Genomic DNA, 25,103 nt, shown 5'->3' on the forward strand with positions numbered 1-25,103 from the left:
CACACTGACCACACACACACTCTCTGTACACCCTACACACACACACTCTCTGTACACACACACTCTCTGTACACCCTACTAGGGCTGTGCAATTAATCGTATTTTAATCGCAATTACGATTTTGGCCTGCTACAATTACGAAAACAACCTAATCGAAAAAAACTATTATTTAGCTTTGCTTGGTTGTGACTGCACTGCAACATATTTGATCTAATTAATTTTGGTCTAATTTATTTGTATTTATCATATTTATATATGTTTAGTAGCTTGTTGAAGTGCGCTACAAAATATTTGTTGATCTTGTTTATTGGTATTTATTATTTTGATATTATTTATTTAAATGTATCATTTATTTTATTTATTTTTGTATTGGTTTTTCAGTTGAATTATATGTTCAGGGTAATCAACAGTTAAAAAGATACTGTTCAAATTATTATTTGTTTTAAAGTTCAATAAATGGATGTTTTCAAAGTCAATACATACACGCACACACACCTGCACACGCACGCACACACGTATACACACACACACACGCACACACACCTGCACACACACACACACACACACACACACACACAGAGAGAGAAAGACAGACACAGACACACACACAGAGAGAAAGACAGACAGACACACACACACCCACACACACACACACACACACACACACACACACACACACACACACACACACACACACACACACACACACACAGAGAAAGACAGACAGACAGACAGACAGACAGACAGACACAGACACAGACACACACACACACACACACACACACACACACACACACACGCACACACACACACACACAGACACAGACACACGCACACACGCACACACACACACACACATCGAGACGGGTAAAGTGTAACCACACTTTGGAGCGCGTTCTCTCTGCTTTCTCCGCCGTGTGGCATTTTAGATAAGAAGTACTTTAGTGATCCCAATTTGGGAAATGTTTGTGTTGCAGCAGCATACAAAGACAAGGCATTGTACATTTAAAAAGGCATTTATCATTTAAAAAAGAGCATGTTGTACAGAAACTATGAACCTGCTGCCCCCAAGCTGCATTAAATAACAATAGAAACTTTACTTATTGTAAAATATAAGTAATAATCGTTTTAACCGGGCTCTGGTCCACAACTTCTGCCATGTTGAGATTCTTGTCGAGTCTGGCCTGATTTCTGTTGGCCAATCACAGCTCTGGATCCCAGTCAGCTGACTCTCATTGTTCAGTGAAATGTTCTTCTCTGATATTACCGAATTTCACATCGTAAAAGATCAAACAGGTTTTCATCTTTTACGATTCTCTGATCAGGGAAACTCCGAACATTACTCTCTGAACATCTATTTTATATTGCATTAAAGTACATATTTCTTCTTCTGATTAATTTCCTAGGCTGTTTGCCAGAGGTGGGAAGTAACTAAGTACATTTACTCAAGTATTTAAGTAACATTTTGAGGTACTTGTACTTTCCATGTTCTTCTACGTTGTACTTCTACTCCTCTACAGTTCAGAGGTACATGGTGTACTTCTACTCCACTGCATGTATTTAATCCCTTTAGTTACTTCACAGATGTGGATGAATGATGTGAAATATAATCAAGTGTTAAATCAGACTTTAGTTCCACCTGGAGTAAATGAATAATCTGAGATGCACTACAACAAATAATCTCATGATAAATCAACGCACGTGTCCTGAGCTGGTGTTAATGACAATAAATCAGCTGGGCACCAAATCAGTGGCATCCCGAGTGGCAAGGGTCTTCTTTTTATTAGAACTGATAAGGTGGTGCCGTTACTATCGCTCCACTCTTCTGTGATTGTTGTCCTTTTAAGGTGTTCAATAATCACGTTGTTAATGAAAGTGTCGACACACCTCTCTGCCTCTGGCATACTGGTCATACTGCACTGCTGATGAGTCACAGGTCAGTCAGGTGATCAGGAGGAGAGACACAGTCAGGTGATCAGGAGGAGAGACACAGGTATGCATGGAGAGAAGGGAACAGCACCTCCGTCTGCATTCCTCTCTTTTCAGTCCATCTTAATATTCACATGTTATACACAGCAGAGGAGTAGAAGTACTCAGGTCTAGTACTTGGGTAAAAGTAGAAGTACTCAGGTCTAGTACTTGGGTAAAAGTAGAAGTACTCAGGTCTAGTACTTGGGTAAAAGTAGAAGTACTCAGGTCTAGTACTTGGGTAAAAGTAGAAGTACTCAGGTCTAGTACTTGGGTAAAAGTAGAAGTACTCAGGTCTAGTACTTGGGTAAAAGTAGAAGTACTCAGGTCTAGTACTTGGGTAAAAGTAGAAGTACTCAGGTCTAGTACTTGGGTAAAAGTAGAAGTACTCAGGTCTAGTACTTGGGTAAAAGTAGAAGTACTCAGGTCTAGTACTTGGGTAAAAGTAGAAGTACTCAGATCTTGTGCTTGAGTAAAAGTAGAAGTACTTAGATCTAGTACTTGGGTAAAAGTAGAAGTACTCAGATCTTGTGCTTGAGTAAAAGTAGAAGTACTCAGATCTTGTGCTTGAGTAAAAGTAGAAGTACTCAGATCTTGTGCTTGGGTAAAAGTAGAAGTACTCAGATCTTGTACTTGGGTAAAAGTAGAAGTACTCAGATCTTGTGCTTGAGTAAAAGTAGAAGTACTCAGATATTGTACTTGGGTAAAAGTAGAAGTACTCAGATCTTGTGCTTGAGTAAAAGTAGAAGTACTCAGATCTTGTGCTTGAGTAAAAGTAGAAGTACTCAGATCTTGTGCTTGAGTAAAAGTAGAAGTACTCAGATCTTGTGCTTGAGTAAAAGTAGAAGTACTCAGATCTAGTACTTGGGTAGAAGTAGAAGTACTCAGATCTTGTTCTTGAGTAAAAGTAGAAGTACTCAGATCTTGTGCTTGAGTAAAAGTAGAAGTACTCAGATCTTGTGCTTGAGTAAAAGTAGAAGTACTCAGGTCTTGTTCTTGTGTAAAAGTAGAAGTACTCAGGTCTAGTACTTGAGTAAAAGTAGAAGTACTCAGGTCTTGTTCTTCAGTAAAAGTAGAAGTACTCAGGTCTTGTTCTTCAGTAAAAGTAGAAGTCAGATCTTGTACTTAGTCAAAGTAGAAGTACTCAGGTCTTGTACTTCAGTAAAAGTAGAAGTACTCAGATCTTGTACTTGAGTAAAAGTAGAAGTTCTCAGATCTTGTACTTGAGTAAAAGTAGAAGTACTCAGATCTTGTTCTTGAGTAAAAGTAGAAGTACTCAGATCTTGTGCTTGAGTAAACGTAGAAGTACTCAGATCTTGTGCTTGAGTAAAAGTAGAAGTACTCAGATCTTGTACTTGAGTAAAAGTAGAAGTACTCAGATCTTGTGCTTGGGTAAAATTAGAAGTACTCAGATCTTGTACTTGGGTAAAAGTAGAAGTACTCAGATCTTGTGCTTGAGTAAAAGTAGAAGTACTCAGATATTGTACTTGGGTAAAAGTAGAAGTACTCAGATCTTGTACTTGGGTAAAAGTAGAAGTACTCAGATATTGTACTTGGGTAAAATTAGAAGTACTCAGATCTTGTACTTGGGTAAAAGTAGAAGTACTCAGATCTTGTGCTTGAGTAAAAGTAGAAGTACTCAGATATTGTACTTGGGTAAAAGTAGAAGTACTCAGATCTTGTACTTGAGTAAAAGTAGAAGTACTCAGATCGTGTTCTTGAGTAAAAGTAGAAGTACTCAGATCTTGTGCTTGAGTAAAAGTAGAAGTACTCAGATCTTGTGCTTGGGTAAAAGTAGAAGTACTCAGATCTTGTTCTTGAGTAAAAGTAGAAGTACTCAGATCTTGTTCTTGAGTAAAAGTAGAAGTACTCAGATCTTGTACTTAGTAAAAGTAGAAGTACTCAGATCTTGTACTTGGGTAAAAGTAGAAGTACTCAGATCTCTCCTCTAAAACAATGCATTAGTGTTTGATGAACGTTAAATAAACAGAGTGATCGTAGAGACCCTTGAACACATCTTCCCTCTCTGAGCAGCACGAGTGAAGATTATATTTCATCTGAATCTTGACCTCTCTGAGACGGAAAGCGTTCGCTCTGAAGGCTGAACTCCTGTCTTATCTTAGAGAAAGGTCCCTCCTCCCTGCTCCCTTATCAGCAGCCCAGCAGCACGTTTGTCATGTTGTGTATCTTTGTAGTCATGTTACGACTTTTAACATCAAGTTGTTGTTTGTCATTTTGCATATATCTGTGTTCATTTGGTCCATTTGTGATTGGTTTGCCTGTTTCAAACTCTCTGTGTTTCTGTAAAGCTGCTTCACATCGGTTTGTAGTCTTTTAGTGTCTCATTGTAATCACTTCTGAGTCTTTGTGTGTCTCTTGTTCAATCTTTCTGTGGTCAAATTATGTATTTTTACATGTCTTTGTTGTTGTTTTGTCATCATTTAAATTCTCTGTTCAGTCATACCATATATTCTAAAGTCTTTGTGGTCCTTTTGTGTGAACATGTCTCTTTTAGGCCTGGTTAGCCCTTTTAATAAGCTCCTACTGAAACTCTAAATCCTGCCCAGTATCTTAATATCTAGTCAGAATACGTCTTCACCTGATATCAGACTCAATCACTTCAGAACACTGCAGTGAGATACAGGCTCTTGTTTTTAGACAATGCCTCATCTTGTTAAGTCAAAACATCTGATTTTGAGTTGTATCTCAGATGAAACACATATTTCTTTACATATTTATTGGAAAGTCACCAACTAACATCAGAACACAGAAAACTTGTGAGTATTAGCGGATCATTTTGTAACACAACATCTCCTGATTCTGGTCACATACAGTTCTCCTGCTAATTATAAGATGTGATTTATCTAAATATCCCTTCTTATTTCAAGAAATCTCACCAAGCTAATTGTCACTTGTTCTATTGGCAGATTTTTGTACTTATTTCAAGTGAAAACGGCTTGATGTCATTATTGTTGAACTTCATTAGGAGCAGCATTTGTTCCAGTGAAGTTAGCTTAGCACCAACAGACTCCATATTTCCCCCTCATCATATCTTCTCTGACGGACACATGTTCCTCTTCCTGTCGGCTGCATATCTGAGTGCTGCAGAAACAGCTCTTCAGATAAAATAAACTGACAAACCGAAGAGAACGAGGTTAAAAACAGAGAAGCTGTTGGACTGTGAGGAGAGACGTGTGGAAAACATGAACATACAAGCAAGGCCTTTTAAACACTTTGATTAAGTTATTGGTCATTATTGAGTTACATGTTCAGAATGATTGAGTTACATGTTCAGACCTCATCTAAACTCAAGTACATTTACTCAAGTACAATATCTGAGTACTTATATTTACTCAAGTACAAGACCTGAGTACTTCTATACTTTTACTCAAGTACAAGATCTGAGTACTTCTACTTTTACTAAAGTACAAGATCTAAGTATTTCTACCTTTACTCAAGTACAAGATCTGAGTACTTATATTTACTCAAGTACAAGACCTGAGTACTTCTACTTTTACTCAAGTACAAGATCTGAGTACTTTTACTTTACTCAAGTACAAGATCTGAGTACTTCTACTTTAACTCAAGATCTGAATACTTCTACTTTAACTCAAGATCTGAATACTTCTACTTGAACTCAAGATCTGAATACTTCTACTTTTACTCAAGTACAAGATCTGAGTACTTATATTTACTCAAGTACAAGACGTGAGTACTTCTACTTTTACTCAGGTACAAGATCTGAGTACTTTTACTTTAACTCAAGATCTGAATACTTATATTTACTCAAGTACAAGACGTGAGTACTTCTACTTTTCTCAAGTACAAGATCTGAGTACTTCTACTTTAACTCAAGATCTGAATACTTCTACTTGAACTCAAGATCTGAATACTTCTACTTTAACTCAAGTACAAGATCTGAGTACTTCTACTTTTACTCAAGTACATGATCTGAGTACTTCTACGTTTACTCAAGTACACAACCTGAGTACTTCTACTTGAACTCAAGATCTGAATACTTCTACTTTTACTCAAGTACAAGATCTGAGAAACTTCTACTTTTACTCAAGTACAAGACCTGAGTACTTCTACTTTTACAACAATATCTGAGTACTTCTACTTTTACTCAAGTACAAGATCTATAAATAAATAATGATCAGGAGGCCCCGCCCACATGTGTACGTAAGCCTTACGTCAGCGCCATCTCACCTGAGAGCCGAGGCGCGCTCACTCTCCTGTCAGAACGTTTTTCCAACAACACACTTTCACCTTTTTGGATCGAGCTCCGTGGATCCTGAAACTTTCACTGAGTCATGACGCCGTCCGGATTATATCTGGTGAGTTTCATAAAGTCATTAAAGCGCTTCTCTGCTGGGAGGAAAGCGGTTCCTCAACATTTTAAAAAGATGTCTCAACGGTTGTGTTTTGATCACTTGGTTAACTTTCACACAAGGGAGTTTTTTTTACGTGTTGTGACGGTGTTTTAACATCAATTAAACTGGCATTTATTTAACCTGTACCTTTTAGTTTTTACGTCGAAATCCTACTTTTATTTGGGGTTTTAACGTGGTGTCTATGACGGGTTTTTGTCACGTTTATCTGTCAAAGTCCGTGTGTGTTTGAGGCCAGGTGCGAAATTCCTTATTCTACAAAACACAGGACAGTGAGCTGCTCTAAGATCGACCATTTCAGGCTTAATTAACAATTAGATATCACTAAATTAAATGTTTATCCCCTACTTTATGCGCGTTGGCTGTCATCCCTAGTGTGTGGCCCGAAACTCCATTAAAGAAAGCGTCAATTAAAGGTAATTTATTGGAGAAAGTATAGTTTATGACCTGTTAGTAATCCGTCTTCAATTCGGCGCTATTTAAATCAGCTATTCTAATTTAAAATGTTAGTTTATATGTGACACATTTCCCTCAATAAAAGCCTGGTGTGTCGCTCCAAACTCCATTTAAAAAAGCGTCAATTTAAAGTACTTTTACAAATTGACTCCATTATTTTAGGTTAAATTATTTATTAAAGTGTGGTTTATGATGATTTACTAATATCTCTTCAATTCGGCGCTTTATAAATACCCTTTACTCATTTAAATGTGTAGTTTAATGAGACTTAATAGCAATACAATCCTGGTATGTCGATCCAATCTCCATGTAAGGAAGCGTCAATTTAAAGTTATGTTACAAATTGCCTGGTGTAGTTATACTTTATTCCGTGGTAAACTATATTGTATTGATTGTAAGTAGTCTTTCTTCAATTCGGCGCTATATTAGTGCAATTCTGTCTTTTAAAATGTTACTTTAATGTGACTTTTACCTCAATAAAATCCCAGTATGGCGCCAATCTCCATTTAAGAAAGCGTCAATTTAAAGTGCTCTTACAAATTACCTTGCATATTTAAGATCCTGTTTTAGTTAAAGTGTATTTTAATAATTATAAGTTCTCTGTCTTAAATTCGGCGTTATATTAATCCGCTTTACTCTTTTTAAATGTTACTTTTAATGTGACTTTTACCTCAAAATAAAATCCCAGTATGCCACCAAACTCCATTGAACAATACCTGAGTACTTCTACTTTTACTCAAGTACAAGATCTGAGTACTTCTACTTTTACTCAAGTACAATACCTGAGTCCTTCTACTTTTACTCAAGTACAAGACCTGAGTACTTCTACTTTTACTCAAGTACAAGATCTGAGTACTTCTACTTTTACTCAAGTACAAGATCTGAGTACAAAATAAAATCCCAGTATGGCACCAAACTCCATTTTAAGTGTTGACTCGAGTATTTTAGATACATTCTGCACTATATAATCAGCTTTATTACTTTTAAACTTTAGCTAACGTGACTTTCTCTGCATCTTATGGGTCATGTTGGGTCCTCTGCATCACTCTGTGGTTTATAAGAAAAGCCTTAATCCTTACTGACTGTCCTGTTTTAATTTATAATGTTTTGTAGATGATTCTTAAATCTCGTTGAATTGTCGAGCACCTTGAGGTGACGTTGTTTTTATGATTTGTTACTAATGTCTCTTTGATTCTTTGCTTTATGAATCAGCTTCACTCGTTAATACTTCACCTAGCATGTGATTTGTTTGGCACCTTTCCTCCTGAGTGAGGTGAGGCCATGTGACTTCTCTCTGTTTGTTTAGAAAGGCAGGGCAGGGTGTGTGCAGCAGGGATTCCTTACTTCCTTATTTGGTCATTTCCAGAGGTGGGAAGTAACTAAGTACATTTACTCAAGTACTATACTTAAGGACAAGTATTGAGTATTTCCATTTGATGCTACTGTGTACTTTTACTCCACTACATGTATTTAATACCTTTAGTTACTTTACAGATGTGGATGAATGATGTGAAATATAATCAAGTGTTAAATCAGACTTTAGTTCCACCTGGAGTAAATCCACAAGCTACCCTGCAGTATACAAAGTCATTCAAACTAGCTGCACCTTTACCAGCTTTGAGAACACTTTCATGATCAATCATTATAAAACATATCATATATATTATTCTGAAATGGACCAATCTGCACAATGACTACTTTTACTGTCGCTACTTTCACTATATTTTGATGAGAATACTTTTATACTTTCACTTGAGGAACATTTTGAATGCAGGACTTTTACTGTAACAGAGTATTCCTACACTCTGGTACTTCTACTTTTACTCAAGTACATGATCTGAGTACTTCTACTTTTACTCAAGTACAAGATCTGAGTACTTCTACTTTTACTCAAGTACAAGATCTGAGTACTTCTACTTTTACTGAAGTACAAGACATGAGTACTTCTACTTTTACTCAAGTACAAGATCTGAGTACTTCTACTTTTACTGAAGTACAAGACCTGAGTACTTCTAATTTTACTCAAGTACAAGATCTGAGTACTTCTACTTTTACTAAGTACAAGATCTGAGTACTTCTACTTTTACTGAAGTACAAGACCTGAGTACTTCTAATTTTACTCAAGTACAAGATCTGAGTACTTCTACTTTTACTCAAGTACAAGACCTGAGTACTTCTACTTTTACTCAAGTACCACATTTTATTTCTACTTTTGCACTAAAAGTACAATACAAATATTTTAAATATACATGAAAAGTAAAAAATAATATTTATAAATACACAAGAAGTTATAGAAAAATATGTGTTAAATAATAACAAAATATATACAAATATTATATTATATATATATATAAGTAAAAGTACATGATATTTAATATTGCATTTTCAGCAGATGTCCACATTACTGTGATGTGTGTTTGCTTAAAGGATGAAAGGAACTCCCCTCAGACCTCTGCTCTTATTTATGAACTCATCTAAAGTCACAGAGTCCAAGCAAGTGTTGCGTCATCCTCATAAAACATGACTCATCGTTTTCTCCTCACTTTCGGAGTAGCAGCTCTTACTCTGTAAACAACTGGTCTCCTGTGAACTGATGGGTTTTAGAAAAGGACTTCAGACACATGTGAGATATTGAAATTTCAATCAGGAGAGACGGTGTTGATAAGAACACATATTTATTGCCAGGAATACACAAATGAATGTGATGGAGTTTTGGCGATTAGGCCCCGTTGTGCAGGAGTATCATTCGGGAGGGGAGAACCGATCCGATGAAACCCCCCGGGGTCTAGACCCTGGTGGTGGTGAATGGATAGTTGGGGTCGGTCTGAAGGGGAGGGGCTTAGCTTGACCCTGGTGGTGAATGGATAGTTGGGGTCGGTCTGAAGGGGAGGGGCTTAGCTTGACCCTGGTGGTGGTGAATGGATAGTTGGGGTCGGTCTGAAGGGGAGGGGCTTAGCTTGACCCTGGTGGTGAATGGATAGTTGGGGTCGGTCTGAAGGGGAGGGGCTTAGCTTGACCCTGGTGGTGGTGAATGGATAGTTGGGGTCGGTCTGAAGGGGAGTGGCTTAGCTTGACCCTGGTGGTGGTGAATGGATGGTGGGGGTCGGTCTGAAGGGGAGTGGCTTAGCTTGACCCTGGTGGTGGTGAATGGATAGTTGGGGTCGGTCTGAAGGGGAGTGGCTTAGCTTGACCCTGGTGGTGGTGGATGGATGGTTGGGGTCGGTCTGAAGGGGAGTGGCTTAGCTTGACCCTGGTGGTGAATGGATGGTTGGGGTCGGTCTGAAGGGGAGTGGCTTAGCTTGACCCTGGTGGTGAATGGATGGTTAGGGTCGGTCTGAAGGGGAGTGGCTTAGCTTGACCCTGGTGGTGGTGAATGGATAGTAGGGGTCGGTCTGAAGGAGAGTGGCTTAGCTCGACCCTGGTGGTGGTGAATGGATGCTTGGGGTCGGTCTGAAGGGGAGTGGCTTAGCTTGACCCTGGTGGTGGTGAATGGATAGTTGGGGTCGGTCTGAAGGGGAGTGGCTTAGCTTGACCCTGGTGGTGGTGGATGGATGGTTGGGGTCGGTCTGAAGGGGAGTGGCTTAGCTTGACCCTGGTGGTGAATGGATGGTTGGGGTCGGTCTGAAGGGGAGTGGCTTAGCTTGACCCTGGTGGTGGTGAATGGATAGTTGGGGTCGGTCTGAAGGGGAGGGGCTTAGCTTGACCCTGGTGGTGGTGAATGGATAGTTGGGGTAGGTCTGAAGGGGAGGGGCTTAGCTTGACCCTGGATTCAGAGGGACAGGAGGTGAAAAGGGGTAGAGGAGGGTTGCGTCGAGTCACCTGAAATGACAGCTGTCAGAGGGGGGAGCAGATTTAAAAGGGTTAGCAGAGTGCTATGATAGGCTTGTGAGAATAGTGCGAGTTGATTGGTTAAGCTGGGGAGTGACGCCCCCGATCACTGATTGAGAGGAGAGAGAGTAGTGACATAGAAATAGTGAATGAATGAGGAAAGACGGTCTTCCTGGTTGAACTCGCGCTGAGCTCCATGCAGTCATGGGGAGAAAAACTATCAAGTAATTATCAGGTGTTTTTCAAGAAAGTTATAGTCTGAGTCTCTGTGTCTCTGATCTTGTTTATAAGATATATCGACATGACGCCCGCATACAAGATCGTATTCTAGATCATTAATTGAAAAGTGAATCCACTGAAAAATGATTGTCAACATATTTAAATGTCCTAAAAACAGATCATAAAACTGAAGGACTATCGAGCTGCAATTTATTTAATGAAGAAATTACGATGTTAAAGGTCCCATGTCATGGCCATTTCTACTGATCATAATTCCATTGTTGAGGTCTAGGCTTGTTGGAGCTCCTGCCCCCCCCCCCCTCCCTGTGAGCTCAGTGTGCTCTGATTGGTCGGGACGTTGCGAGGCTCGCTGCTCAATGATCTGGCTTACTGGTGTGGTTTCCGGGTCGGCGATACAGAGAGACACAGCCAAACTCATCCTGAGCACACACAAACACTCACAGCCGAAGTAAACACAATAAGTGTGGCTTGATATTGAGTAAGAAAAAGTTTTATAACGCTGTGAGAATGGGTCTGCGGAGAGCATTTCCCCACCATCCCAACTCGTCTATTACCAGCGTCCAGGGAGCTCTATGCAAGTCAATGGGGACTCCCTGTTAGTTGAAAACGCTAAAGGTCCTGGTGTGAGCTCTGCGGATTGGTCATGACGTCATGCGGTTCCCGAAAGAGAAATGTCCAACGAGGCGTTCTGGGGCAGCATAGACAGGTCTGCTCTGTGTTAGAGTTTTACTCTCTACAGGGTGCACTTTGAGGGGTTGTGACTCTGCAGACCGTTTACATGCAGAAGCTTCATAACACACAAGGGGACGGGTAATAACCGGAAAAGCATGACATGGGACCTTTAATTTAATTACGTTTCCAATCTATTTAAATCAGATAAATCATATAATTGAAATTTAATATTTGGAATTTTTACATTTGTAGAGAGGGGGGGAGGAGAGATGAGAGGAGAAGAGATGAGGGGAGAGGAGGAGAGGAGAGGAGGAGAGGAGAGGAGAGGAGAAGAGATGAGATGAGAGGAGAGGAGGAGAGGAGAGAGGAGAGGAGAGGAGAGAGGAGAGGAGAGAGAGGAGATGAGGGGAGGAGAGGAGAGGAGAGGAGGAGAGGAGAGGAGAGGAGGAGGAGAGGAGGAGGAGAGGAGAGATGAGAGGAGAGGAGAGAGACAGTGTCTCTACAGACAGACAGTAGTTGACAGATTTTATATTTTTCTCAGAAGATCCCGTTGGTGTTCTGTTTCCTGAGACTGACTGCAGCGTTTCCTCATTCCTGCAAAGACGACGCGTATCCACACGGAAACATCTGCTGTAGAAACTGTCCTGCAGGTGAGACACACACTCTCTCTCACACACACACACACACACTCACACTCTCAGACACACACACACTCTCAGACACACACACACACTGACACACACACACTCACACTGACACATGTACACACACACTCTCTCTCACACACACACACACACACTCACACTCTCAGACACACACACTCACACTCTCACACACACACACACACTGACACATGTACACACACTTTCTCTCACTCACACTCACACTCACACTTCACAATAAATAATAATAACTCTCCAGATGTACAGGTGTTTAAAGAGGTGTGTGTGTGTGTGTGTGTGTGTGTGTGTGCAGGTCAGCGTGTTGTCTCTCACTGCAGCACAGCAGGAGGTGAGAGTGTGTGTGAGGAGTGTCAGGACGGCACGTTCACCGAGCACGATAACGGACTAAAGCAGTGCTTCAAGTGTGCGCAGTGTCGCTCAGGTAACCACCAATCATTACTGACCGTGTTTTAAACATCTATTCAACTGGCATTTATTTAACCTGTACCTTTTAGTTTTTACGTCGAAGTCCTACTTTTATTTGGGGTTTTAACGTGGTGTCTCTGACGGGGTTTTGTCACGTTTATCTGTCAAAGTCTGTGTGTGTTTGAGCCCCGGTGCGAAATTCCTTATTCTACAAAACACAGGACAGTGAGCTGCTCTAAGATCGACCATTTCAGGCTTAATTAACAAATAAAGATCACTAAATTAAATGTGTATCCCCTACTGTATGCACTTGGCTGTCATCCCTAGTGTGTGGCTCGAAACTCCATTAAAGAAAGCGTCAATTAAAGCGTTTTTTTGAAGTAATTTAATGGAGAAAGTATAGATTATGACCTGTTAAACACTCTGAGCATCGAACCCATAAACATTCCTCCGTTTGTCATCTGGCAACCTACTTGTTTATATAAATAGTTATCACCGCAATAAAGCGTATTTAATGTAGTCTTAATGTACATTTAGCTTTGTGCATATGCTGATAAAACCTCTGTGTGGTGTTTCTGTCTCAGATCAGGCAGTGGTGCGGCGATGTTCTCACACTCAGGAAACTGAATGTCAGTGCACAGCGGGGATGTTCTGTTCTCCGGATGAAGCCTGTGAAGTGTGCAGAAGATGCTCCAGGTGAGTGTGTGCACACCTGGGTTCATTCAGAGGAAGGGAGGGGAAAATAATCTGTTTTGTGACGCTCTTTATTCCAATTGTACGATGCTTTAAAGAGGCGGTTTGCGGTGTATTCCCTCTCCTGGAGTTCTATAGGTTTTAGTGCATGTAAATGGTCTGCAAAGGCTCTGAGTTTCTCTTCTTATTTAGTTGTGCACCAGATGAAGAGACGGTGAGGAACTGCACGTCCACCACCAACACCGAGTGCAAGAAGAACGCTCCCAAATCTGACCCTGACTCAGGTAAAAAGATTCATATAAATCACACAAAACGTCTCCTGATAAATGCAGACTGTGATTTTACTCAGATGTGGAGTATGAAACATGATGATAATGGTTTTGATTTGTGTTTGTTTTTATCAGAAAAGGCCGCTTGGATTGTGCCACTGGTGGTGATGGCTGCTGCTCTGATAATAGCTGGGATAATAATTGCCATGTGGAGACGTCGTAGAGCAAAAGGTCGGTCAAAAAGTATTTCAATCAGGAGAGACTTAGTTCGTAGTTGATAACATATTTATTGCCGTATGCACATGGGCGTAATTTCCACTAGGGACAGGGGGGACATGTCCCCCCCACTTTTCAAAATCCCATTTGTGTCCCCCCCACTTTTTAAATGTGTTTATTATTATTTTTTTACGCAAGCGGTCATCGTCAAGGAGGAGCGTCTGTGTGTGTGTGGCACGAGCGCATCTTGTGAGAGAGAGATAGAAAGAGAGAGAGAGAGAGGGGGTTGTTGTTAGCATTTGGTGCTAGCTCGGAGCTAACGGAGATTAGTAGCTGTTTCAACAGTAAGGAGAGGGAGAGCTCTTTCCTGTCGGACTTTGAGAGAGAGACAGACAAATATATAGAGAGAGAGAGAGAGAGAGACAGAGAGACAGAGAGAGAGAGACGGAGAGAGAGACTGAGCGAGAGACTGAGAGAGTTACGTGGGTTGTTGTTAGCATCTGGTGCTAGCCCGGAGCTAACGGAGATTAGAAGCTGTTTCAACAATAAGGAGAGGGAGAGCTCTCTCCTGTCGTAAAACAGGTTCACATGGATAGGATACTAGATACGTGTGCACACTCATTATATACACTACACATTTTTCTTGGATTTGTTAACACTATAGTCCCTAATATATTTGTAGAAAGGCAGGAAATGGAATTAAATCGAGAAAATGTTTCATTGCGGAGGACCCCCTGTTTTGTGTCCCCCCCACTTCTCAAACCAAAGTTACACCCTTGCGTATGCACAATAACGTTTTGGAGATTAGACCCCATCATACTGTGATGAATTAAGGGGCAGGAGAAGCCGACTGGAAAAGAGAACCCCCCCCCCCCTAGACACTGGTGGTGGTGAAGTACTAAAGGGTTCTTCTGGGCCAGCCTGCCTTGGATCTGAAGAAGGTGGAGGAGGTGGAGGAGGGTTGCATCGATTCTCCTGAACGATGCTGTCAGGGGAGAGGAACGAGCAGATTTAAACGTTGGCCGGGTGTGCTGTGATTGGCTGTGGGGGATGAGACGCAACCGATTGGTTTAGCTGGGGGTATGTTGCGCCCTTGCTTATTGAGAGAAAGGGCGAGTGAGTGAGAGAGAATTGTGAATGAGAGCGTGGGAACCAGTCTTCCTGAAAGAACTTGCGCTGAGCTTCATTTCAATAATGAAGGGATACTACATGCTGCCTCGGAAATATTTGAAAATATCCGAAGTTTGACGGCTAAGTGACCACAGTTTTTTGGGCTACTTTTAGATTCATAATTCCAATATTTCTAAGAATAGGTTTTAGTTGAATTTCCGCCCTGCCATAATGACCAAATTCAGGTGAAGTTAAGACCTCGCAATGGAAGTTACAACATGCCTTTTTTTCATTTACAATACAATTTGGAGGGTTAGCTTGCTTTCTGAAGGCTAAAGAAACTTTAATGAATGTCATTTCTTTTAGCAGGTTATGACATGCCATCTTGAATACAAACACACTTATGTACCAATACTACTTTCTGAGTGCTGATGCATCCTTTAGTGTTAACAATGTCAGAAAATAGTAAAAATAAGTTAATAAAGTGCCTTTTTTCCCAGAACAGCCCTCGACAATGTATAAATATTCACTATATAAACGCAGAATTTCATAGGTGATTGATATTAAAGGGGACCTATCATGCAAAATGTCTTCTCCACATAAAGATGTGTCCCCGGTGTGTCGGGGAACTCGCGCAGCGTCAGAAAATAAAACCCTCTCTCTTTTCCTCCGTACCCAAATCTCTAAAAACGGGGGAACAACGGAGCTGATCCAGATTTGCGTCCGATATGACGTCATATCGGCGGCGGACCCACAGCACTATCAGAAACATTGCTATCAGAAACAATGCCCGACTGTTTTGGACGTAATATGGTCGGTGTTTACATTAGCATCGCTAACACTCAGAGCTAACCTGTACTGGAGAGCATGTGTGTGAAGAAGCAGGAAATAAAAAGGAACTCACCTTGTGGTATAACCGGCAAGAGAGAAAGCCTTTGAGCTCCATACTGTTTCAGAGATAATCCTTGATAATCCATGATATGGAGTTTCATCACGGCAGTATTTAGTTTAGACAGTAGCTGCCGGGTCCCGCATGAGCTCAGACCCCTCTTTTTTATTTGTTATCAATTTTTTAAAAGCTTTATACCCAAATCAGCACTTTTGAAACAGGAAGTGAAATAGAGGTATATGAGGCATGGCTAGAATGGGTGATCTGTTTGGTATTTTGAGCAAAACACTTCATAGACATGTTTTTTATATATTTGTATATATCTGAGACCTATGCTATTGTCTAAAAATAGCATGATAGGTGAGCTTTAACAGTTTGAACTGTTTCTTTGGTCGCTTATGGGAAACTCTAAAGTACTTATTGCTTAAACTTCTTCTGCTGAAATGTGAGCTTCATACATTAGTTGAACAAAGTCTATATTTACAGTTTTCATCAAGCCTTAGCTTCTTACTAGCGTTTGACACGCATGAGTGAAGCTTAAAAGCATGTGCCACGCAACCTCATAGTGTAGTTTAGCTAAACCAATAGAAAGGCATTCAGAGAAAGTTCTAGATGGAGCTTTTGATTGTCCACACGTTATTTTACCTGCAAGACTGATTGTTTGTTCACAGGGTGTTTCCCATAAAAACATATTGAGGAGTGATGAGCTGTGATTCATGACGTGTGTCATTGCAGAAGCGTTGGCACAGAAACCAGTTCAACCAGAATACTTTGAACTAGGGCTGTGCAATTAATCTTATTTTAATCTCGATTACGATTTTGGCTTGCAACGATTACAAAAACAACGTAATCAAAATAAAACGATTATTATTTTTTTATAAAAAAAAAAAAAATGTAGTTATTATTTTTTTTTTTTTTTGGGTTTTTCAGTTGAATTATACTTAAAGTTCAGGGTAATCAACTCTTAAAAACATACTGTTCACATTTTTGTTTCAATAAATGGATGTTTTCAAAGTAAATGGATAATCGTTTTTAATAATCGTGATATCAATTATTGACCAAAATAATCGTGATTAGGATTTTTGCCATAATCGCACAGCCCTACTTTGACAACTACGACATTAATCATCAGAGCTGATGGTCACACATCTGCACTGGAAACAATTCTGCTTCAAAATCAAGTAAAATAATAGTAAAAAAATGTGTTTTTTCTTGTAATAAGTTAAGAAATTAGCCAATAGAACAAGTGAAAATTAGCTTGGTAAGATCTCTTGAAATAAGAAGGGATATTTAGATAAATCAGATCTTGTAATTAGCTGCTAAAACTCATTAATTGAACTATATTTAACAAGAATCAGGAAATGTTGTGTTATAAAATACGGCAGAAATGCTCAAAGGTTTTCCGTGTTCAGATGTTAGTTTTGATTTTCCATTATCACACAGATGAGGTTTGGAGTGATCAATACGGAGACACAAAACTGATTATTTTCCGCTCGTTGAATGCAGTTTGTTTGATGTTTATTGCGATAGTTGTACAAACACAAAATATACTGACATGCCAACAATACACAGACATGGCTCCTACAATTACTTCTTAAGTTATCAGGTGTTATATCAAGTGTTAAGACATATTCTGACTCGAAATTAGACAAATATACATGGCAAGAGTTTTACAGTGTTTAACAGATGATGATGACACGTCAGGTCTAAAACCCGATCTGTCATCATCATTCAGACTAAGAAATGTAAACTGAACTGCTGTTGTCAGTGACGTGTGCAGATGTTGTTCAGTTCAGTTTGGGAAAGTCCACACGATCCGGCACAAATATCAGGTTTCAAAGCTGACGTACCTTATTCTATGCCTGATTTAGGTGTATGGATATTCTGTGTTCCAACTACCGATTTTAAGCATTAGCTGTATTACTTTGCATAGTGTTGCCAGCTTTATCAACCCATACTAGCCAAAGAAACAGATTTTAAGCTTTTTAATCAACTATTTTTAAGGTTAAATCGTTTTTCAGGCCAGACACTCACCATTCAGATTCCCAATATGTGAATCGGGGCTGCTGGTTTTGTGAGACAAAAAGCATCTCAACAATGTTTTTTATAATTACTCTCGGTGCCAGAAAGATACACACAGGACTGCATTGTAAGTTTAACCATTGTGTAATAAATAATAATAATAATAATAATTGAAAGTATGAGAGCTGCTTATTTGGCAATAGGTAGCTAACATTAGCTAAGAAGTTGGGTAGATAGCTTACTCTAGCTAGCTTGTTAGGTAAATAGCTAAAGTGAATTAGTTAACATTCCTTACCTATCTTGTTAAGTAAATAGCTAAAGTAAGCTAGCTAAGATGTTAGGTAGATAGCCTACTCTTGCTAGCTTGTTAAGTAAATAGCTAGTACGCTAGCTAGTTAATTAGGTAACATTCCTTGGCTAACTTGTTAGATAGATAGCTAACATTAGCTAGCAAACAAGTGAGTTAGATAGTTGAATTTAGCTGGTTTGTTAAGTGAAAAACTTACAGTGACTAGCTAGTTAGTTGTTTTACATTTCCTAGATCGATAGCTAATAGCTAATGTTTGCTAGCTAGCTAACTAGCACACTGACAGCTTGCTTTAATCTGGTCTCTTGGTTCATTTTTTTAAATAAATATCAACACTGTGTCTACCCTTCTGGCAGTGAGAGTGATTATAAACAACTGAGACACTACAGAGATATTGAAAATGTCCTTTAACGAGATTTGATCCTGCAGTCGCTAACAGAGGATGGATGCTGTAAAACCATCTGATCCCTTTAGCTGTGAAAGTCCTCTAATATATCGAATAGTTTACATGCTGCTAATGCTAAACTGGAAGAGCTAACATAAGCTTAGAACCATGGGCGTAGGAAGCATCCTCAATGTGGGTGGGACAATTTGACGGGGGGTGTGGGGCATGCTCCCCTCGGAGGCGGTGCAGCTTCCGAACCACAGCGTGATGCAGCTGCTGAGGATGCTCTCTGTGGCGCCTCGGTAAAAAGACAGCATGATGGGGGGTGATGCTCCGGCTCGCTTGAGCTTCCGGATGAAGTACAGGCGCTGCTGGGCTTTCCTCGCTAGTGCGGTGGTGTTGTTTTTCCAGGCAATGGGCAGGTGCATTCATATAGATCAGATCACCATAGTCCAGCACAGGTCAAAAGGTCACAGAGCCTTTTCCTGGCCTCAAGTGAGAAACAGGACTTGTTTCTGAAAAAGAAACCTAGCTTCCCCCTCAGCTTTCTAAGCAGACTATTGACCTGAGGTTTAAAAGAGAGACAATCATCCAGATACCAAGGTATTTATAACAGACAACCACTTCAAGTACTTTTCCTTGCGTAGTAACAATATCCAAAGTTGTCTCTGGTGTCTTTTTGGCTTTTGAAAACTGTTGATTCATCCTGTGGGGAAATTCACGTCACACCTCCCTGCTGGCAGATATCTGCGTTTAGACTCAGGGGAATTCTTTAAAGTTGCGTAATCTTTTTCCTCTCTTTCTTTCTGCAGAGTCTCAGAGCAGTGCACCTGACGGGCTGAAAGCTGGACAGGTGAGTCTCTTATCACCACGTACAATGAGTATTCATCAATTATTTACTTGTTGAGACCTATATGCCTAAGAATAGTATAATAGGAGACCTTTAACTAAAATAGGAACTATTCTTTGACTGAACTAAGACTTGGCCCCAGACCCTTTGACTGAACTAAGACTTGGCCCCAGACCCTTTGACTGAACTAAGTCTTGGCCCCAGACCCTTTGACTGAACTAAGACTTGGCCCCAGACCCTTTGACTGAACTAAGACTTGGCCCCAGACCCTTTGACTGAACTAAGACTTGGCCCCAGACCCTTTGACTGAACTAAGACTTGGCCCCAGACCCTTTGACTGAACTAAGACTTGGCCCCAGACCCTTATTAATCTAACAGTGATATATTATCTCCTGCAGCTTTTCAGCGTCAGCTCCTCTGATGGTCGCAGTAATGGAGACCGCCCCCTGCTGGTGAGATCCAGGTCCTGCAGGGAGGAGGAGGAGGAGCGTAGAGTCCTGTGTGAGAGCCTGAGCAGCTCCACCACTAACTCTCAGCTCAGCCTGACTGCTCTCCCCCCCGCTAACCCCCCGCCTCCCAGCAGCCGCCCGGCCCGCAAGAAGTCCAGCATGAGGGTGAGAGCAGCAGCTCCTTTCCTCACCTGATAACTCCTTTCCTCACCTGATAACTCCTTTCCTCACCTGATGACTCCTTTCCTCACCTGATGACTCCTTTCCTCACCTGATAACTCCCTTATGTCCTCCTTTCCTCACCTGATAACTCCTTTCCTCACCTGATAACTCCTTTCCTCACCTGATGACTCCTTTCCTCACCTGATAACTCCTTTCCTCACCTGATAACTCCCTTATGTCCTCCTTTCCTCACCTGATAACTCCCTTATGTCCTCCTTTCCTCACCTGATAACTCCTTTCCTCACCTGATAACTCCCTTATGTCCTCCTTTCCTCACCTGATAACTCCCTTATGTCCTCCTTTCCTCACCTGATAACTCCTTTCCTCACCTGATAACTCCTTTCCTCACCTGATAACTTCCTTGTGTCCTCGTTTCCTCACCTGATAACTCCCTTATTGTTATCTCTTCTACCTGCGTGTTCCCTAGCTTCTTCCCTTATCAGTGTGACTTCCTACTCATCTGCTAGCTTCCTTATGTCCTCCCTAGCTTCCTTATGTCCTCCCTACTCACCTGCTAGCTTCCTTATGTCCTCCCTACTCACCTGCTAGCTTCCTTATGTCCTCCCTAGCTTCCTTATGTCCTCCCTACTCACCTGCTAGCTTCCTTATGTCCTCCCTACTCACCTGCTAGCTTCCTTATGTCCTCCCTAGCTTCCTTATGACCTCCCTACTCACCTGATAGCTTCCTTATTCCTCCCTACTCACCTGCTAGCTTCCTTATGTCCTCCCTACTCACCTGCTAGCTTCCTTATGTCCTCCCTAGCTTCCTTTCCAAAGTGAAAAGGACAGCAGTCAAACTCCATGTACTCAAAGTATTGAAATACAGGGAAGACGTTTCCTGTCTCGAGTATAAATAGTTGTTATTACATGGCTTAGTTGAATACTCTATTCTGATTGGTCAATTTGGACATTTCAGAGGTTAATAGAGAGGTGCAGGGATGACGTATTTCTGTAGTTCGAGCCTGCAGGAAGCTGCTGGTTCCCTCGACAAAAAAGCAATGAGATTTCTCCAGAGGATTTAGGAAAATAGCTGTAAATAAGGTCTGTGGAAAACGAACCTGTTTGATAAATGCACGTTTTGTTCAGCCGGATAATCTCCACATGTCTACCCTACTTTTATAATCTTCGAATCATAAATATAATGGCCAGAAGCAAAATGCTAACGTGATGCTATAAAGGAACTACAGGCGAGTCCAGCAGCACGACTTCAACGTCACGCCAACTTCAGATCCATATTCAAACATACAGATTCTAAATGGTACGAGTTGAAGCGTTTGTTTGAACAGTCTGCAGGAGGCAGGGACTTGCTTTCAAGCAGAACAGGGCAGACTAACTTAGAGGAGTGTTTACGTGTTCGGCGTAATGACGTACAACGTCCTCCACGACTTCTGTAGTCCTATTCAGCCACTCGGTAACAACCATCGTTTTTCAGACACGTCAACTCTTCAGAAATCACCAGTGTGGTCACTGCTGATGGATTTAATGTCCTAGAACAAAACGTGATCCGTCTCTTCAATGTGTCTCGACCACAGACCTATATATTATTTTCCAACATCCTATGGAGAGATCCCGTTGGCTCTGAGACCAGGGAACAGGAAGTGGAGAAATGCTGACTCACTTCCTGGTTTTAGGACTCGTCACTGCAGAGTAATGAATATTGAGAGTCAAGTCGTTGGTGTGTTTATTGTGTGGCTGTATAGTAAGAGGGACAATGTGCAGCGAGGCGGTCGTTCTCTTTTAGATATTCACTCGCTGCTGGTTGACTGAATGAAGTATTGTGAAATATTCTCAGTGTGACGCATGCTCCTGCGTCACAGTTGTATTAGTGGGAAGGTGATGAGTCATGTTGTTATTGTGGCGGTTAAGCATTAACAAAAAAAGATGTTGTCCTGACTTCGTTTCCATTCAAACCTGAAAAACATGTTTGCATTTAATAATTTCTCTCTTTTTGTCTTTAAGGAAGAAGAGTCCTTTCCCAAGCTGGTTCCTAATAATGGTAAGGTGTTTGTATTCCCTTTGCTAAATCATTACACTTCTTCTTCTACTCAGAAACACATGACGAACATCACACTGGTATATCGTTTTTTGTTTTTTGTTTACATCTCCTTTCCTCACCTGATGACTCCTTTCCTCACCTGATAACTCCTTTCCTCCTTTCCTCACCTGATAACTCCTTTCCTCACCTGATGACTCCTTTCCTCACCTGATGACTCCTTTCCTCACCTGATAACTCCTTTCCTCACCTGATGACTCCTTTCCTCACCTGATAACTCCTTTCCTCACCTGATAACTCCTTTCCTCACCTGATAACTCCTTTCCTCACCTGATAACTCCTTTCCTCACCTGATGACTCCTTTCCTCACCTGATGACTCCTTTCCTCACCTGATAACTCCTTTCCTCACCTGATAACTCCTTTCCTCACCTCCTTTCCTCACCTGATAACTCCTTTCCTCACCTGATGACTCCTTTCCTCACCTCCTTTCCTCACCTGATAACTCCTTTCCTCACCGGATGACTCCTTTCCTCACCTGATAACTCCTTTCCTCACCTGATAACTCCTTTCCTCACCTGATAACTCCTTTCCTCACCGGATGACTCCTTTCCTCACCTGATAACTCCTTTCCTCACCTGATAACTCCTTTCCTCACCTGATAACTCCTTTCCTCACCTGATAACTCCTTTCCTCACCTGATAACTCTTTTCCTCACCTGATAACTCCTTTCCTCACCTGATGACTCCTTTCCTCACCTGATGACTCCTTTCCTCACCTGATGACTCCTTTCCTTACCTGATGACTCCTTTCCTCACCTGATAACTCCTTTCCTCACCTGATAACTCCTTTCCTCACCTGATAACTCCTTTCCTCACCTGATAACTCCTTTCCTCACCTGATGACTCCTTTCCTCACCTGATGACTCCTTTCCTCACCTGATAACTCCTTTCCTTACCTGATGACTCCTTTCCTCACCTGATAACTCCTTTCCTCACCTGATAACTCCTTTCCTCACCTGATAACTCCTTTCCTCACCTGATAACTCCTTTCCTCACCTGATAACTCAATCAAACTCTTCGAGGCGGTTTATCGTAACCAGCGACCTACACACGTTGGACAAAACGTTTTAAAGTACATTTCACATGCACAAAAGGTCTCAATATCCTTTCTCTTTGTTTGCAGGTGACGACTCTCTGAGGAAATGCTTCCAGTTTTTCGATGAGCTCGACTTCGCCTTCCACAGCAGATTCTTCCGTCACTTGGACGTTTCCGACAACGACATAAAAAGCAAAGAGCACCTGCACGAGGATAAGATCTACGTGCTGCTGAACATCTGGTTGGAGATGAAGGGCCGAGACGCCTCGTTGAACGACCTTCTGCGAGCCTTATTGGATCTAAACCAGAGGAGAACGGCGGAGAATATCAAGGACAAAGCTCTTCAATACGGTCATTACACCTGTCAGAGTTTAGAGGGAAATAACTGAGAACTTTGAGGGGAAAAAGTTGGACATTTGATGAAAAAACAAGTCAGAATTTTGATGAAAAACAAGTCAGAATTTTGATGAAAAACAAGTCAGAATTTTGATGAAAAAACAAGTCAGAATTTGTGATAAAAAAACAAGTCAGAATTTTGAAGAAAGTCAGCATTTTGTGGGAAAAGTCAGAATTTTGTGGGAAAAGTCAGAATTTTGTGGAAAAAGTCAGAACTTTGATCAAAAAACAAGTCAGAATTTTGATGGAAAATAAGTATTATGAGGAAAAATTAAGAATGTTTGAGAATTTCAATTTTTTTTAACGACTTTTTAGGGATTACAATAAGACTTTTTGAGGAAAGAAATGTAAGAATTTTGAGGGTAAAAAATGTAAAAATGTTGAGGGTAAAACATTAAGAATTTTGAGGAAAAAGTCCAGAGTCTTATGGCGGTGTTTTGAGATCTTTTTGCATCCCGCCCGATTTGCACCTCAAAGAACGCTCATATAACGTTTGGAGGAATAATCCAGAAAAAGAAGAAACACATCCTCAGTGTGTGTGTTACTGTACGGTGTGAAATCAGACTTATTTACACGCCTGTTTCACCACACACACACACACACACACACACTGCTAAATCACAGCTTTTACTCTGTGGTTTTTCGTGTGACTGAAAGTAATTTATTTTCTCTCCACTCCTCAACAAGTGTGGGATATTTATTATAAAAAGTATTGGCTGTTTGAGTATTGCAAATAAGCCCTGAATCAAAAAAAAAAAAGTGTTTTTTTGATGATCCTGAACATGTGTTTATTTATTTGTTTGTCATTGAAATGCAAATGTGTACTGTGTGAGCAAAGGAACACACGTTGAACAAAATGCCCTGAAAAGCAGATTACTACGTGAGCACGTGAATGTAATAATGTTTCAGTTTATTTGTATTTATCTGCATCTATTTCGGGTGTGTTATCACAGTCAAACATGTTGAAAGTTTACAAAAAACCCTAAAAAAAGTGCCTTTTCTACGTGTTACATCATTTATATTTATACTTTTCTACATGTCTGTTGCTTATCTTCATTTTCATGTTTTATTTTTTAACTGCAGATAAGTTAACAAGATAAATTCAACTTTAAAGGCCTTTTAAATTTAGTAATTGTCCTTTAAAGTATTTATATTTGTACTGAATTGTACGTGCGTTTGTGTAATTTCATCTCGACACTACATGTACATGTGTTTGAATATTTATAATGTGCATTGTGCCTTTTCCAAATAAAGAGAATAAGATGAAGAACTGGAGGATCTTTATTTGTGTCGTACATCATAAAGGTTTAATAAGAGGTTTCTTTTTCAGAAACAAGTCCTGTTTCTCGCTTGAGGCCAGGAAGAGGCTCTGTGACCTTTTGACCTGTGCTGGACTATGGTGATCTGATCTATATGAATGCACCTGCTCATTGCCTGCTCAAGTTAGATGCTGCCTATCACAGTGTTGATGTTACTAACTAAAGCACTTACTCATCACTGTACCCTGTATGCCAGGGCAGGTCTGCCTTCACTAACTGTACGGAGACTCAGGGTGTTTCTCAA

The 25,103-nt window shown here is 40.6% G+C and overlaps 1 protein-coding gene and 1 long non-coding RNA gene across 14 annotated transcripts; one reads left to right on the forward strand and one right to left on the reverse strand.

Moving 5' to 3' along the window:
- The first annotated feature begins 6,178 nt into the window (after window positions 1-6,178).
- Window positions 6,179-24,810, forward strand: LOC117489094 (tumor necrosis factor receptor superfamily member 22-like). Of its 4 annotated transcripts, none has more exons than XM_034138330.1 (10): window positions 6,179-6,305; window positions 12,097-12,205; window positions 12,531-12,659; window positions 13,228-13,339; window positions 13,529-13,620; window positions 13,741-13,836; window positions 19,347-19,387; window positions 19,783-19,998; window positions 22,015-22,051; window positions 23,232-24,810. In XM_034138330.1, exons 1-10 carry the CDS (start codon window positions 6,282-6,284, stop codon window positions 23,531-23,533), a joined length of 1,158 nt encoding a protein of 385 aa, XP_033994221.1. In that variant the 5' UTR covers window positions 6,179-6,281; the 3' UTR covers window positions 23,534-24,810. The 4 variants fall into 4 exon arrangements, with proteins under 4 accessions (XP_033994221.1, XP_033994223.1, XP_033994224.1 ...); XM_034138332.1 differs by having other exon boundaries at window positions 19,783-19,836; window positions 23,232-24,807; XM_034138331.1 differs by having other exon boundaries at window positions 6,190-6,305; window positions 12,100-12,205; window positions 23,232-24,807.
- On the reverse strand, window positions 20,009-23,225 carry LOC117489095. Of its 10 annotated transcripts, none has more exons than XR_004556574.1 (4): window positions 23,105-23,225; window positions 22,512-23,064; window positions 22,219-22,478; window positions 20,009-20,404 (listed from the first exon to the last, which is right to left on the reverse strand). It is a non-coding gene; the product is annotated as an uncharacterized LOC117489095 (long non-coding RNA). The 10 variants fall into 10 exon arrangements; XR_004556571.1 differs by having other exon boundaries at window positions 22,512-22,544; window positions 22,625-23,225; XR_004556579.1 differs by having other exon boundaries at window positions 23,005-23,225.
- Window positions 24,811-25,103: the final 293 nt, after the last annotated feature.

Source organism: Trematomus bernacchii, unplaced genomic scaffold (assembly GCF_902827165.1).
Source record: "Trematomus bernacchii unplaced genomic scaffold, fTreBer1.1, whole genome shotgun sequence".
Taxonomy (NCBI): Eukaryota; Metazoa; Chordata; class Actinopteri; order Perciformes; family Nototheniidae; genus Trematomus; species Trematomus bernacchii.